The sequence below is a fragment of the Xenopus tropicalis genome, chromosome 5 (assembly GCF_000004195.4).
Source record: "Xenopus tropicalis strain Nigerian chromosome 5, UCB_Xtro_10.0, whole genome shotgun sequence".
In the NCBI taxonomy this organism is placed as follows: domain Eukaryota; kingdom Metazoa; phylum Chordata; class Amphibia; order Anura; family Pipidae; genus Xenopus; species Xenopus tropicalis.
In genome coordinates, this window is record NC_030681.2 from 128,903,978 (window position 1) to 128,916,575 (window position 12,598).

Consider the following 12,598-nt stretch of genomic DNA (forward strand, 5'->3'; position numbering starts at 1 on the left):
GCTGCCATTGTGTGCCATTCAGTGCTGAGGGCAGAGATCCTTTTACCTGATGAGAAGCCATCAGTATGCGTGTTCTGATCACGTGGAAGCCTTTAGCGTGGCAAAGGGATTGTTCCATTTTGTCTAATTAACATTAACTGTAAACAAAGAGCTGCGCCTTGTCTAGCACTTCCTTGATGGCACAATCAGCACTTAAAGGCAACAGAGTGTATTTCTACTTACAGTTGTCTGCCCTGGTTTTTCTAAGAGGTCCAGTAGAGCAGTGATCTTCTAACAATATCACACTATAGGGGTCATTTACTTACTGCAGCTTCATTGCAGTCGCAAGGTGGGAGATGTGCTTAACATAGTAGCAGCCAGTGTGTCAGAAGTAGCACAACTCACTTGCACTTCACCCTAAATTGGAGGCAATTGTAAAGACAATTTTTGGGATATCATTTGCTGACAAAATGACACCTGCAAACAATTCCTTTGGCGCAAGTGCTTTGTGTCTAGTGATGCAGGCCGCTGTGGAATGTAGCGTCAGTGATTTTCGCACAAATGTTACTCAGTGCAACTATATGGAAGTGCAAGGACTGGCTTTAGACAGGCCAGGGATTTCTTGTGCTGTAGGGTTGAAATGAGAAATATATATATACTTTTTTAAACAATAGTCAGAATATAATTTCAACACAAGTCCTATTTACTGTGCTCATTTTTAGAAAATGTGTGTATAGGTGTATACTGTCCCTTTAAACTGTACCTGTACCTAGAACTGTAAAAAAAAAAAAAAAAAAAAAAGGGGGTTTGCTATTGCATATTGTTCATATTAAAATTAAGCTATTCATCTGTGACACTGGCATTTTCTCTGCCAGTAGATTTCAGAAGCACGTGGATCCACCCCTGCCAGTGTCAACACCAGTGCCAGTACCTTTACTGAGGCGCTAGTGAGTGTTTTAGGCTGCACTACACCAGTGGAGGTGACCCCCGTTGTGCTGTTAGCCAAAGGAGCACCATTTGATTTTGTCATTAATAACATTTATAGATTTTATGTTTCTGACGGCTCATTCTCATTAACTCCATTCTGTTACTCTTTTTGTTTTTGTTTGTTTTGTTTCCCTCGTTTTACAGCTCACAATTCTGCCCATGCAGACTTTGCAAACTTTGATGCATTCGGACAATCTAGTGGTGTGAATAATTTTGGAGCTTTCCCCCCATCAAGTCAGACACCCACCCCGCCCTTAAACACAGGTAGTCATACCTCATACAAACAAGAATGGGAAACAGCTTGTGCTATGGTTCCAAACAAGCTGAAAACACTTCTCTCTGTGCTTGTGTTTGTGTTTTCTCTATACCTCCATTTCCCTTGGGGGGGCTTGTGTTCTCTTTGTGCTTCTGTAGTATAGCATTATAGATCTGCTTGTGTGTGTATTTGTATTTATGTTTAATATATATGTGTGTGTGTGTATATATATATATATATATATATATATATATATATATATATATATATATATATATATATATATATATATATACACACATACATACACTGTTCTATGACTCATCATACATAACATTTCCATTTCATTGTATTATTTTAATATTCTTTTTACATGAAGTATAGCAGTGTTTTAAATGTTGTTGCTAAAGCTCCAAAATTTGAGTGGGGGCCAGACCAGACCATTACTCTTGAAGATCAACGTGTTAAGGTCCCCATACACGGGCCGAATCTAGTTGCCGATATCGGTCCCTTATACCGATTCGGCAGCTACTTGGCCCCTGTATGGGCACTACCGACGGGCCTGCCCGACCGAAATCGGCCAGATAACAGGCAGGTTAAAAAATTGAGTTGGATCGGGGACCGCATCGGTTTGTTGATGCGGTCCCCGGACCGACTTTGCCTATACCCATCGTTATAATTCAGTCGTTTGGCCCCAGTAGCCTGGATTCTGCCAGTATCGCCCACCCGTAGGTGGGGGATATCGGGAGAAGATCCGCTCGCTTGGTGACATCACCAAGCGAGCGGATCTGAAGGTGTATGGGCACCTTTACAGTGATTTAATTGAACATCCCCACATCCTAGGAAGAATTGCTAATACTCATACTGTGTAATTTAGGCCCAGATGAGCTGAGAGTACAAAAGTTCTACTTTCCATCAACCAGTTCTTGGGCTGAGACTTGGGCTCTGGCCTTTATATATAATAGCGTAAGTTAAAGAAACAAAGTTCTATTCTGTGCAACAGGGTCTTTCATTTTCACCCTATAGTAGTAGTTTCAGTAGTAATCTGCTTTTATTCTTCAGTTCACTTTCAGAAATACAGTCCATGATGGGGAAGGCTGGAAATGACTGCTGCTTCCACCTTCAGAATCCTCATAACTGAGTATACTATGGTTAATTATGTGACACTGATTTGATCCAGGATCTCATCCCAAACTGAATAGGAAGCAATCTATGATCTATCCTGGTGATTATGGTGGTTGTACTGGCAGATACAAAAGCTGCAGAAAAAAGGGGGGTTGGATGCCTTACTATTATCTAAATCTAGGGTTTCCCCTCTGAGTCTTCAGAAGACTTTTTTTGTCTCCTCTGGATCAACAGCAGTTAGGCAGCTGTTGTTGGGGAAAAAGATTGAACTACTTGAACATGTCTTTTTGCTATGGTATTGATATTTGGTACAGAATGTAATATGCACAGTAACCACCTAGAGCACTTAAAACAAAAGGCCAACAAGTCTTCATAGTCCAAACCAACTTCCTAGCCAATGTACGAAGTCTTCCAAACCGTCTTATAAACACAGCAATGCTAATGCAGAGGAAAACCAGTCATTCCCCATATGTGTATGTAAATACTAGGATAACAAAAGAAGGTGCCTGAAGAACAGAGGAGTGTGGGCGTGTCATCTCTGGTTTTCTGGGGGCCCCTGCTCCCCAGTCTCACACTGCACATTAAATCTATTTCAGTGTGTATTCTCCCTTCTATCCACGCACATGGTTAGTTTGAATCGCTTCTCTTAGTGTGCTTATTCTCTGTACTTTCATTATAGTCGCAGACTAGATACAGTATATCTTGCTGTTAGCCTGCTGTTCTGGTAGGATGCTACAAACGCCCAAGCTCAAGAAAAGATTAATCGGCAAAATCTGTTAATAAGCGTTCAATGTATTGAAAGTTGCACATTAATCCAGATACCCTGCTATAAACACGCTACAGTTCAGTTCAGTATTACTGGTGGCCTCGTGTGTGCGCACCCTGGTTAGTGCATTCCTGGAGCTACTTTTCCTACTGCCCTGCTCTTGCAAGGCCTATGCCCTGTAGAAAACTATTCACACACATAGGCAGGGGTGTCGCTTTGTGTCACACCTTGTCAGTGTTTGTTCACTAATTGTGATGTCTGCACACTTGTATCACCTAGTATTCAACCCCCCCCCACACACACACTGCCGTTGCATGATCTGCTTCCCCTATAGATCCAGCACCTTCATCAGTAACTGAATGTGGAATCCTGCAGGGGTCCTAGTTATTCAACCTTTGCTGGAATTTAGATTGAATCAATCAATTTAGTTTATTGATTTGATCAAAATAGTTATTTATCATTGTCCATAGCCTTCCACTTCTCAGTATCTCAGACTCCCAAAACAGCTTGTCTTAAAGGAACAGTAACACTAAAAAATAAAAATGTTTTAAAAGAATTAAAATATAATGTCCTGTTGCCCTGCACTGGTAAAAGTTGTGTGTTTGCTTCAGAAAGACTACTGTAGTTAATAGAAATAGCTGTTGTGTAGCCATGGGGGCAGCCATTTAAATTGAAAAAAGGAGAAAAGGCACAGGTTACATAAGAAGATAACAGATAACTGTGTAGAATACAATGGGAATCTATGCTACTTATCTGTTATCTGCTTAGTAACCTGTGCCTTTTCTCCTTTTTTCAATTTAAATGGCTGCCCCCATGGCTACACAGCAGGGTATTTATATAAACTATAATAAGGTTTATGAAGCAAACACACAACTTTTACCAGTGCAGGGCAATAGTAGATAATATATTAATTATTTTTATACACTTTCATTTTTTGGTGTTACTGTTCCTTTAACTATTGAATGTCATAGTAGGCTATGGGCGATATTTACATTTTTGGGTTTTTTTCCCGTGCAGCCAATAATAATCAGTATGAAATTCAGATGCGCTGCAGAGGTCGCCAAACACTGACCCACAGTCCACATTGTGGGCACCCTAGGAGCCCTCTGTGCACCAGAAGAGACAGTTTCCGTTGTATACCATGTGGGAGCATAAAGTATAATGGGAGTTGGCTGAGAAATCTTTAGCAGTAAAGGAGATTTCTCTGCACCCTCTATATACTGGTTGGCTAGGCATAGCAATTATAAGGCCACATTGCGTGTAACTGTGTGGTTATTTTTATATACCCAATAAATAATGGTGCTGTTCTGTTCAGGGCACCCCCAGTGTCTTAACCTTTTGTTCTTCTTTAAACAGGCATGTAGAACTGCACTATTTCTCCTGTACCTTACTATGTGCCACTAAGATCATGTTCACAAGAGCTTACAGTCTCAGACAGCGTTGTTGCATGTTACTAGTCTGTGATTGTCAATCTGCCTTTGCATGCTTTTTTGTTTTGGGGCTTTTTATCTTTTGTGCACCCTTTAATTTCTCCAATATAGCATCTTTTGATTTCTCTCTGCACCCCTTTTTTTCTTCCCTCCTTCCCTGCACCTTTCTCATGGCTGCCCAGCGTTCAGAACGCTCTCCTCCAGTTGCAGTTTTGGCGACTTTACGTCTGCTTTCTCTCTGCAGACCACTCACCACCGTAAGTCTTCCTGTCTCCATGGGGGACCCTCTCCTGTTTCCTGTTTGCTTTTGTTGTATGTAGCTCTTTGTTGTACTTTGTAGAATAGAATGTTGTTGTGTGTGTTTCACAATGATCATTCTGGGGTCAGGAACACACATCCAACTGTTGCTCAGTGTTTCCTGCTTCTTTACCAATCACCAGAATTAAGAATAATGTCACAAGTCACTGCATCAGTCGAAAAGACTTCTCTTTCAAGTTAGACTTTGATGTTGGCACCCTGCGAGATAGCTTCCTACAGCTTAGAACAAGCACAGATATTTTAATTTCTTGTTCTTTGTTTCATCTTTTTTATCAAGTCATTATTATTATTTTTTATTTATATACGACTGACATTCCACAACCGCTTTACAGAGATTATACATCAGTCCCTGTTCCAGTGTCACTGACAACTGACCATAGAGTGTGCGAATATGATAGAGACCTTAGATTGTATCAAGAACCAGTGAATCTGCATCTGGGTTGTTAAAAACACTGGGCTTCATTTTCTCCATGCCACCCCTGCCTCCCTGGCAGCCAGTATGTACCCAATGTTGTTTGATATAAAGCATTTATGGGAATCAAAACCTATTTCTGATTGGCTGCCTTTGCAGGGTCAGTATTAGCACTAAGAATCATACTCCCCAGGGCACACTCTCTCTCAGCTTGCTTTGCTGTAAATCCATAAATGTGTTCTTAGGAGGTTTTGAGTTATCACCGCTTTTCTTTCAGGCACAAACGCCAATGCAAATTTTGCTCAGTTTGACAATTTTCCCAAGTCATCGAGTGCTGACTTTGGCGCCTTCAATTCAACGGCACACAGCACGGCGCCAAGCAAAACTGTCTTGAGTAAAATGAGCCAGCCTGCAGCTGATAAATACGCGGCACTCGCTGATCTAGACAATATGTTTAGCACTGTTCAAGGTAAGGAGGTTTAAATAATACTTCCGGTTATTATCCACTGTCTTGTATAGCAGTCGTTTTGGTTTTTTTTTGTTTAGGGCAGTGGCTAACAAACAGCAGGGTTTTTAACCAGTAACAGGGCTTAGCCTTAAAGGGGTTGTTCACCTTCAATGTTCAAATCTTATTAAATCACCAACAATGCTCTCAGAAAATCCATTTTCCATAATAAAAAATAAATAAATAAATAAATAAGACCACTGTAAAAGTTACTTTTTATACCTGTTAAATTGGTCCTTCTTTTGTCTCTCTGATCAGTTTTTTGAGGGGATGGGAGTGGCCTATTTTGAACCTGACACACTAAGAGCTTCCTATATGCCTACATCATATCCAGGCTTTGCCTGGAAATTAACCATTGACCTTTCTATTTATGCAACTTGTTAGAGTGCACAAGCAACCAATGAATTGGTCTAATAGGAAAAAATAAGGATTTATAGGCAAACAGCATATCAGAAATCTAACACACTGTTGTGTTAGCGTTGCAGCATAGGCACAGGAAGCAGTGTCAGACTGACAGGAGACATAGCCAATAGGAGTTAAGTCTGCTGCCAGTACTATGCGTGACATCATATAATGAAGTAAAAAAGCAACAGTAGTGTTTATAGGGGTCTCTGACCCCCCCCCCCCCCAGCACTTTGTGTACAAAGGGGAACAACCACTTTAAGTTAATTTAGGGTGAGATTTAGTGATAATACCTATATATTATTTAGATACCCCTGAAAGCCAAGCTTGTGCTGCTGAATGATCTACACATGCTTCTGGGTTGATTCCAGTTATAGGTCTGGAACCTATGAGCTAGACTTAATCTATAAATGGGTACGGCCAGGTCTGCACTGGATATTTGATTCAAAGTTCCTAGCTTTATTTACATGTACTGTGCTGTGCCAAGCAGCCATGTTGTATGATAACCCTAGTGGTTACGCTTCTTGCTGTTTATTCTTCTCCTAGAACCTGACGGAAGCAAGATTTTTGTGCCTGCATTCTTATAGATGAATGTTAAGCACAGACCAACTTCTACAAAGAAACCCTAAATACAGTCGTAAAATAATTGTGCTTTCATTGTTTTTACCCAAGCCTTGACTATAGAAAGGAAATGGCACAGATGCTCTCTCTTGTGCTTCAAAATTAAATCCAGCTCATAAAGCAGATCTATATTTGCTTTTATTTCTTAAGCTTGCATGTTAGCTGCTCTGTTATGCATTGTGTGTCATTTTCACTGCACCCTTCCTGCCGGAGGGTATATGTACCTTATCTTAAATTCCATCAAGTTCTCAAAGCAAATATCTGTTAGTGCTACAGCAGAATCAGCCCTGTGTGTCTGAGTGCAGTGCCACCCAATGCCAGAACTTTGTTCTTATTCATTTAATGTTTTGTAGGTGGAGGTGGTGGTCAATCAAGCAGCTATAGCAGCACGTCTGTTCCTGCACCGTCTGGCCCAGCGGTACCAGCCCCTACAGACAAGTATGCCGCGTTAACTGAATTAGACAATGTGCTTGACTCCTCTTTTAATAGGTCTTTCATTTCCTCTAGTAATGTTAGCAAGTAAGTGGCTCTTATCTTGCAAACCATGACCTACAGTCAGTGACTTGGTACTTTCCAAGCTATAAACACCCCTGAGAAAACAGAAGTGTAGTAAATTATATAGACTTACATTCTGATGGGCCACTTCAGGGTATGCTAGAAGGGAGAGGTGAGGGCAGTTAAGGGGGCTTTTGTACCTGGGGGAGTTTAGTTCTCCTGCAATGCTTCCCTGCCCTGTAGAGCTTATATTCTAAGTAAAATTCCCCCCTCCCCAAAACTATATGGTGCTGGTTTTACTCTGGGCTTGAAATGATCAAAATCTTTACAATTGGCCCCTTTATTGGAACTCCCTATATATCTTCCTCTCTGGTCCCTGTCTGTGTTTCAAATGAAGATGTATAAAGATGTATACAAAAACTCTTTATTATAATATGATTAAAATACATATAAAATATATACCAACCCCACAGTCTATAGCCTTATGCGTTTTATGCCTAAATGGCACTTAGTCATAGGCAGTAAGGAGCTACAGGTATACACACTCTGTTTTATGAAAGGTATCGTGTTGTTTTCAATAGTACATTGATTGAGGGAAAGTTACAAATAGCCCTGCAGTATGTGTAAGGACAGCTATATTGTCTCTTGTATTTGTATCTTTTTTGTCAGATGAGTGATTGCTAATGTAATGAATAGTGATTGGTGAAACTTGGATTGTTGGGGTGGGGCTTTGTTTTTAAACTGTGTGTATACCTGTATGCACTGACTGCTTATGACTATTAAAGGAGATGGAAAGGTACAAAATGTTAGGCATCCCCCAGTGATTGTAATCAGTTACCTGGTACCTTCTATTTTTTAATTTTGGATTTAAGAGTTAATTGATATAATTCTGCTATAGCACCCCATTGATACTGGGGGTTTCTCTGCTCTCTAGTGCTCATTTACTATAGCACATGTTATCCCTCCGCATTTTTTAAATAATTGGCGGCATGTTTTAATGGTCCCTGTCAAAATCACAGTAGGAGGGGATAGCCAATAACAGCGTTACTGTCACACAAGAAAATACAGGCTGCAGTTCCCTATCAGGTCTGCCTAGATGCTGATTGGTTCCTGTCATACAGTGCAGTGTGCCTCCAGCCCCCCTGCACATCCAGAGGATAAAACCATGAACAATAAATGACTTCGAAATTGCATACTAAATAAGTATGAAATTGCATACGCCCACCTTTTATTTAAGACAGGATATAATTAGGTCAGGTAGATACAATTAGAGACTGGTATGTATGATTGATTGCAGACTTACAGGGCGATTATGCAGTGCCAGGGAACAACAGATTCACTGTATTAGGTTGGTTCTGTAACTCCTGTGATTAAGTCACATTATTATTATTTCTCCTGTAGCCCTGTATTCTGAGATCACAGTGCCTCTCTCTGTATGTCTTTTTATCTCTCTCTCTCTCCTCTCTCGCTGAACCTTCATTTGTTTTAGGATCTTTTAACTTAACATATTAGCCCTTAAGGTCAACGCCTCTTTATTTTGCAGCAATGTTTTCGGATTGGGTTCAGCAGTTCCCACAGCACACACGCACCCTGTTGCATCAGCAGCGGGACCCTTTGCAGGTTAGTTATAGTGTTTATAATTTCCCTGCTATGTGTTACCCTGCTTTTATCAAGAGCAGTAAAGGGCAACCTGGGGCTGTCTAGAAGTTGTTGCAATTTAAAGGGACAGTATACACCCCTTTTCAACAGTTTTAATTGAAAAATATCTGTGGTTATAGTTATTTCTTGCATTAAACATAAATAGAAGGCCAGTTTTACTTCCTGTCAACTTCTGATCCCAAAGAACTTCAAAGGAGCTAATAAAAGGAATTACCAGTCCACTGAGAAGCCCCTGATAATGAACCCCTTAAAGGCAGCTGCTTAGAGAAGGCAGGAGTTTGTTCAGATAATTGAGCTCTAAATAAATTGCCTTGTTTATAAAGGAAAGGAGTGGAAGACTAAAGTAAACATAGCCCAGCTTTTAAATAAGTGATTTACCGTACATGGCAAGAAAAACAGGAAAATATGATTTTTTTTTAGTTAAAACAATAGACAGAATGTAATTTCAACACAAATTCTAATTAATGTGCATTTCTAGTTCAGCAAAATATGGGTGGCCTCATGTTTCCCAACCCTTCGAGTAATAGCAAAAAAACAGCACTGTGCCATGTTTGGCAAGGGGAGAGGCTGTATGCAGTGCTAATCTATGGCTGGATTTGCTCCCTGCTTTGGTTGCCAGGTCAATATAGAATTGCTCCCCTGGAAATTAAGGGGTCTCCCTATAGCATGTCAAATAAAATCCTTAGGGGTGCAACGGCATTTCTGGCCCAATAGATAAGGACATTGTCACATGCTTTATAGACTTTATTGGTTTATTTCATTTTTTTTTTTTTTTTTTACTGTTTAGCTCCTGCCTCTACAAATCCGTTTGTCTCAGCCTCTGTGGCCCCTGCAGTTAATCCATTCCAGACTAATGGCCGCGCACCTCCAGGTAAGTAACATTCCAAGTAATTGGTAGAATTTTTCAAGTGAAAGCCCTAAGGGCAGGGGTACACGGGGAGATTAGTCGCGCCACGACAAATCTCTGTTGTCGCGGGCGACTAATGCAATGCCACCACACCAGCTAGAATGTAAATTGCCGGTGGGATGGCATATGCATCGCTGCGATGTCCCAAAGTTGTCTCCAGAGGAAACTTTGGGCGACTGCGGGACATCGCAGCGACGTGTATGCCATCCCACCGGCAATTTACATTCTAGCTGGTGTGGTGGCATTGCGGGGAAATTAGTCGCGGCGAGACTAATCTCCCCGTGTACCCCTGCCCAAAAGCGTCTGAAATGTGACATTTTTAAATACTGGCAATGGCAACAAATTTGCTGAACAAGTGAGACCGTTGTTTCTATCCAGTCCATAAGCCAAGCAACTCAGCTAGCATCTGATGTTCATACATATGGCTGCAGAGTTACAATCAACAATCGAAGTCCCTTAAAGGTATATAGTTATTGCAACATCTCATTATTTTAGGTCATGTTTTTTTTTTTTATAAGTTTTTATTTATTTATTTTGCATTTAATATTTAACATGACAAAAACACAAAAAAGGTAGATAGAAAGGGGGATTGTCCCCTTTAGAACCAAGAGGAAGACGATAGAAAGGAAGAGGAGAAAGGAGTGAGTGGAGGGGGAAGATATAAGGGTTATCAGCATTACATTGAAGCAATTACTTCACTGACTAGAGGTTCCATTATATTATCTGAGACACAACTAGTATGTTCATTAGCCTCCAGCCATGCTCCCCAGGCGGCCTCAAGCTTATCAGGGCATCCATGTGCTAGGGATACAAGTTTCTGTTTGGGTAAAGAGTCATTTATAAGCTTTTTCCCGCAGTTCAGCACAAGTGGCCTTGTAGCCTTCCAATGTAGCAATATTGCCTTCTTGGCATAGTAAAATAATTGTAAATAACAGTTTCGCTGGGGATCTCAGCATCAAAGTATCCATGGTGCCCAGGAGGCATAGTCTAAGTGACAGTATATTATTGGGAAGTGCAAGTGCTGATTCAGCATTATTGAGTACTTCTTGCCAAAATCCCTGTATTATTGGGCATTCTCAGAAGACATGGAAGAAACCACCCATAGCTTTTAGACACTTGGGACACTGGTCAGAAACATTTTAGGTCATGTTTAATGTACTTCCAATCAGTACTTGGCAGTTATTTAATCTGCTTATATAATTTTAATAACACTACATATACTTAACTAGCAATTAATTTGCTTTCTTTGCTTTGCTTCGCTTTCTTGTCTCTAATCTAATAACTGATCATGTCAGGGGCACAGAATGCCAAAGTGAAGTAAATTGTGCTTTTTAGATAGAATTTTGGACAGCTGATATAATGTATGGCAGAATTTTGTTAATGTATTCTTGACCTGTACTATGTCATCCTTTACTGATATCTGATGTCTTTCAAATACAGCCTGTTAGTAGTCAAATCGATGTAAAATCACTTTAAAGGTGAATACCAGATTGTTATAGGCACCCCAGATTGACACTACTTGCTAAACTTCCTGCCCTGGCCAGCGGGCCATCCCATCATCCCATCATCCCAAGCACCCCAGGCACCCCTGCATCAGACTTTCATATGGCATCTGCAAATGAAATTATTTCTGGCCACTGAAAAAGGGGTTGCCTGGGAAGCTAAGGGAACATGCGATGGCCTGTCTGCTGAACAATATGAGGTTAGCAATTGGCCATTGGGGATACAAAACAAATTTGCCAACCACTGTGAACTCTACCTGTCATTTAATGGCAGAAAGCTAAAGGAGAGCCTGCATGAAGTTAGCTAGCTGTGCTTTCTGTCATGGCTTATTATGCACTTTGGTATATTAACTGAATAAGTGGTTTCTTTTGTTACAAACTGCTTTTCCATTGCTAGGGGTACGAGACGGCCACGCGGCAGAAGCCCCATTCCATGCTTTCCACCAGACCCGACTAGCGACAGCCGCAGGAGCATTGGATGTCTGTGAGTGAGATGCCTTTGGTTCTCTTATGGAGAATATAACACCCCTGTATGACACGCATTATTAAAGAGGCCATATAGCTATTAACTGTTATGCATATATCCTTGTACTTGACTCAGCCTAACTTCAATGCTTCTGAGTAATGCTAGGATGGCAGCAGGGGTAGAATGGGTAGTATTCCCATATTTTTATAATGCATAACCTCACATTCTTATTAAAATACTTGTGTCCAAGGACATTACCCTTGTGGTTCATGCCCAGTGCTTCCTAAATGCAGACGAGAGTATGAAATGGTCCAAAAATCAGATACACCATTCACCCAGCATTTATGTGCTATTATACCACTGTGATAAATAGACATATGATTGAACATTCCCTCCCTAGCACATTGTGTGATTCCTGGCCTACAGACATACAGTGCTATCTAATGTCTCCCCTCCTCTGTGCACACAATTCTCCTGAGGCTAATTCCCCACAGAGACATTAGTCGCCCACAATAAATCTCTGCTACTGCAGGTGACTAGTCTCTCCGAAATGTCTCTCCACCTACAACAAAGTGAATCGCCAGTGGAAGGGCATATGCCTTGCTTCTTTTTTCCAAAGTTCCCTCCTGCAGACAACTTCGGAAAATGAAACAATGCATAGGCCTTTCCACTGGCAATTCACTGGTGGAAAGGCATTTTTGAGAGATTAGTCGCCCGCGGTAGCAGAAGTTTATTGTGGGCAACTAATCTCTCTGTGGGACATTAGCC

At 40.9% G+C, this 12,598-nt stretch overlaps 1 protein-coding gene across 5 annotated transcripts in view; it reads left to right on the forward strand.

The window, feature by feature from the left end:
- The window catches only part of agfg1 (ArfGAP with FG repeats 1), a 57,490-nt gene that overhangs the window by 40,870 nt on the left and 4,022 nt on the right, over window positions 1-12,598 (forward strand). For 2 of the 5 annotated variants that reach the window (XM_012970406.3, XM_012970407.3), the window contains exons 6-12: window positions 1,111-1,230; window positions 4,726-4,800; window positions 5,551-5,742; window positions 7,155-7,239; window positions 8,840-8,916; window positions 9,743-9,826; window positions 11,762-11,848. In XM_012970406.3, coding sequence (XP_012825860.1) covers window positions 1,111-1,230; window positions 4,726-4,800; window positions 5,551-5,742; window positions 7,155-7,239; window positions 8,840-8,916; window positions 9,743-9,826; window positions 11,762-11,848 — 720 coding nt within the window. 5 annotated transcript variants of the gene reach the window in all.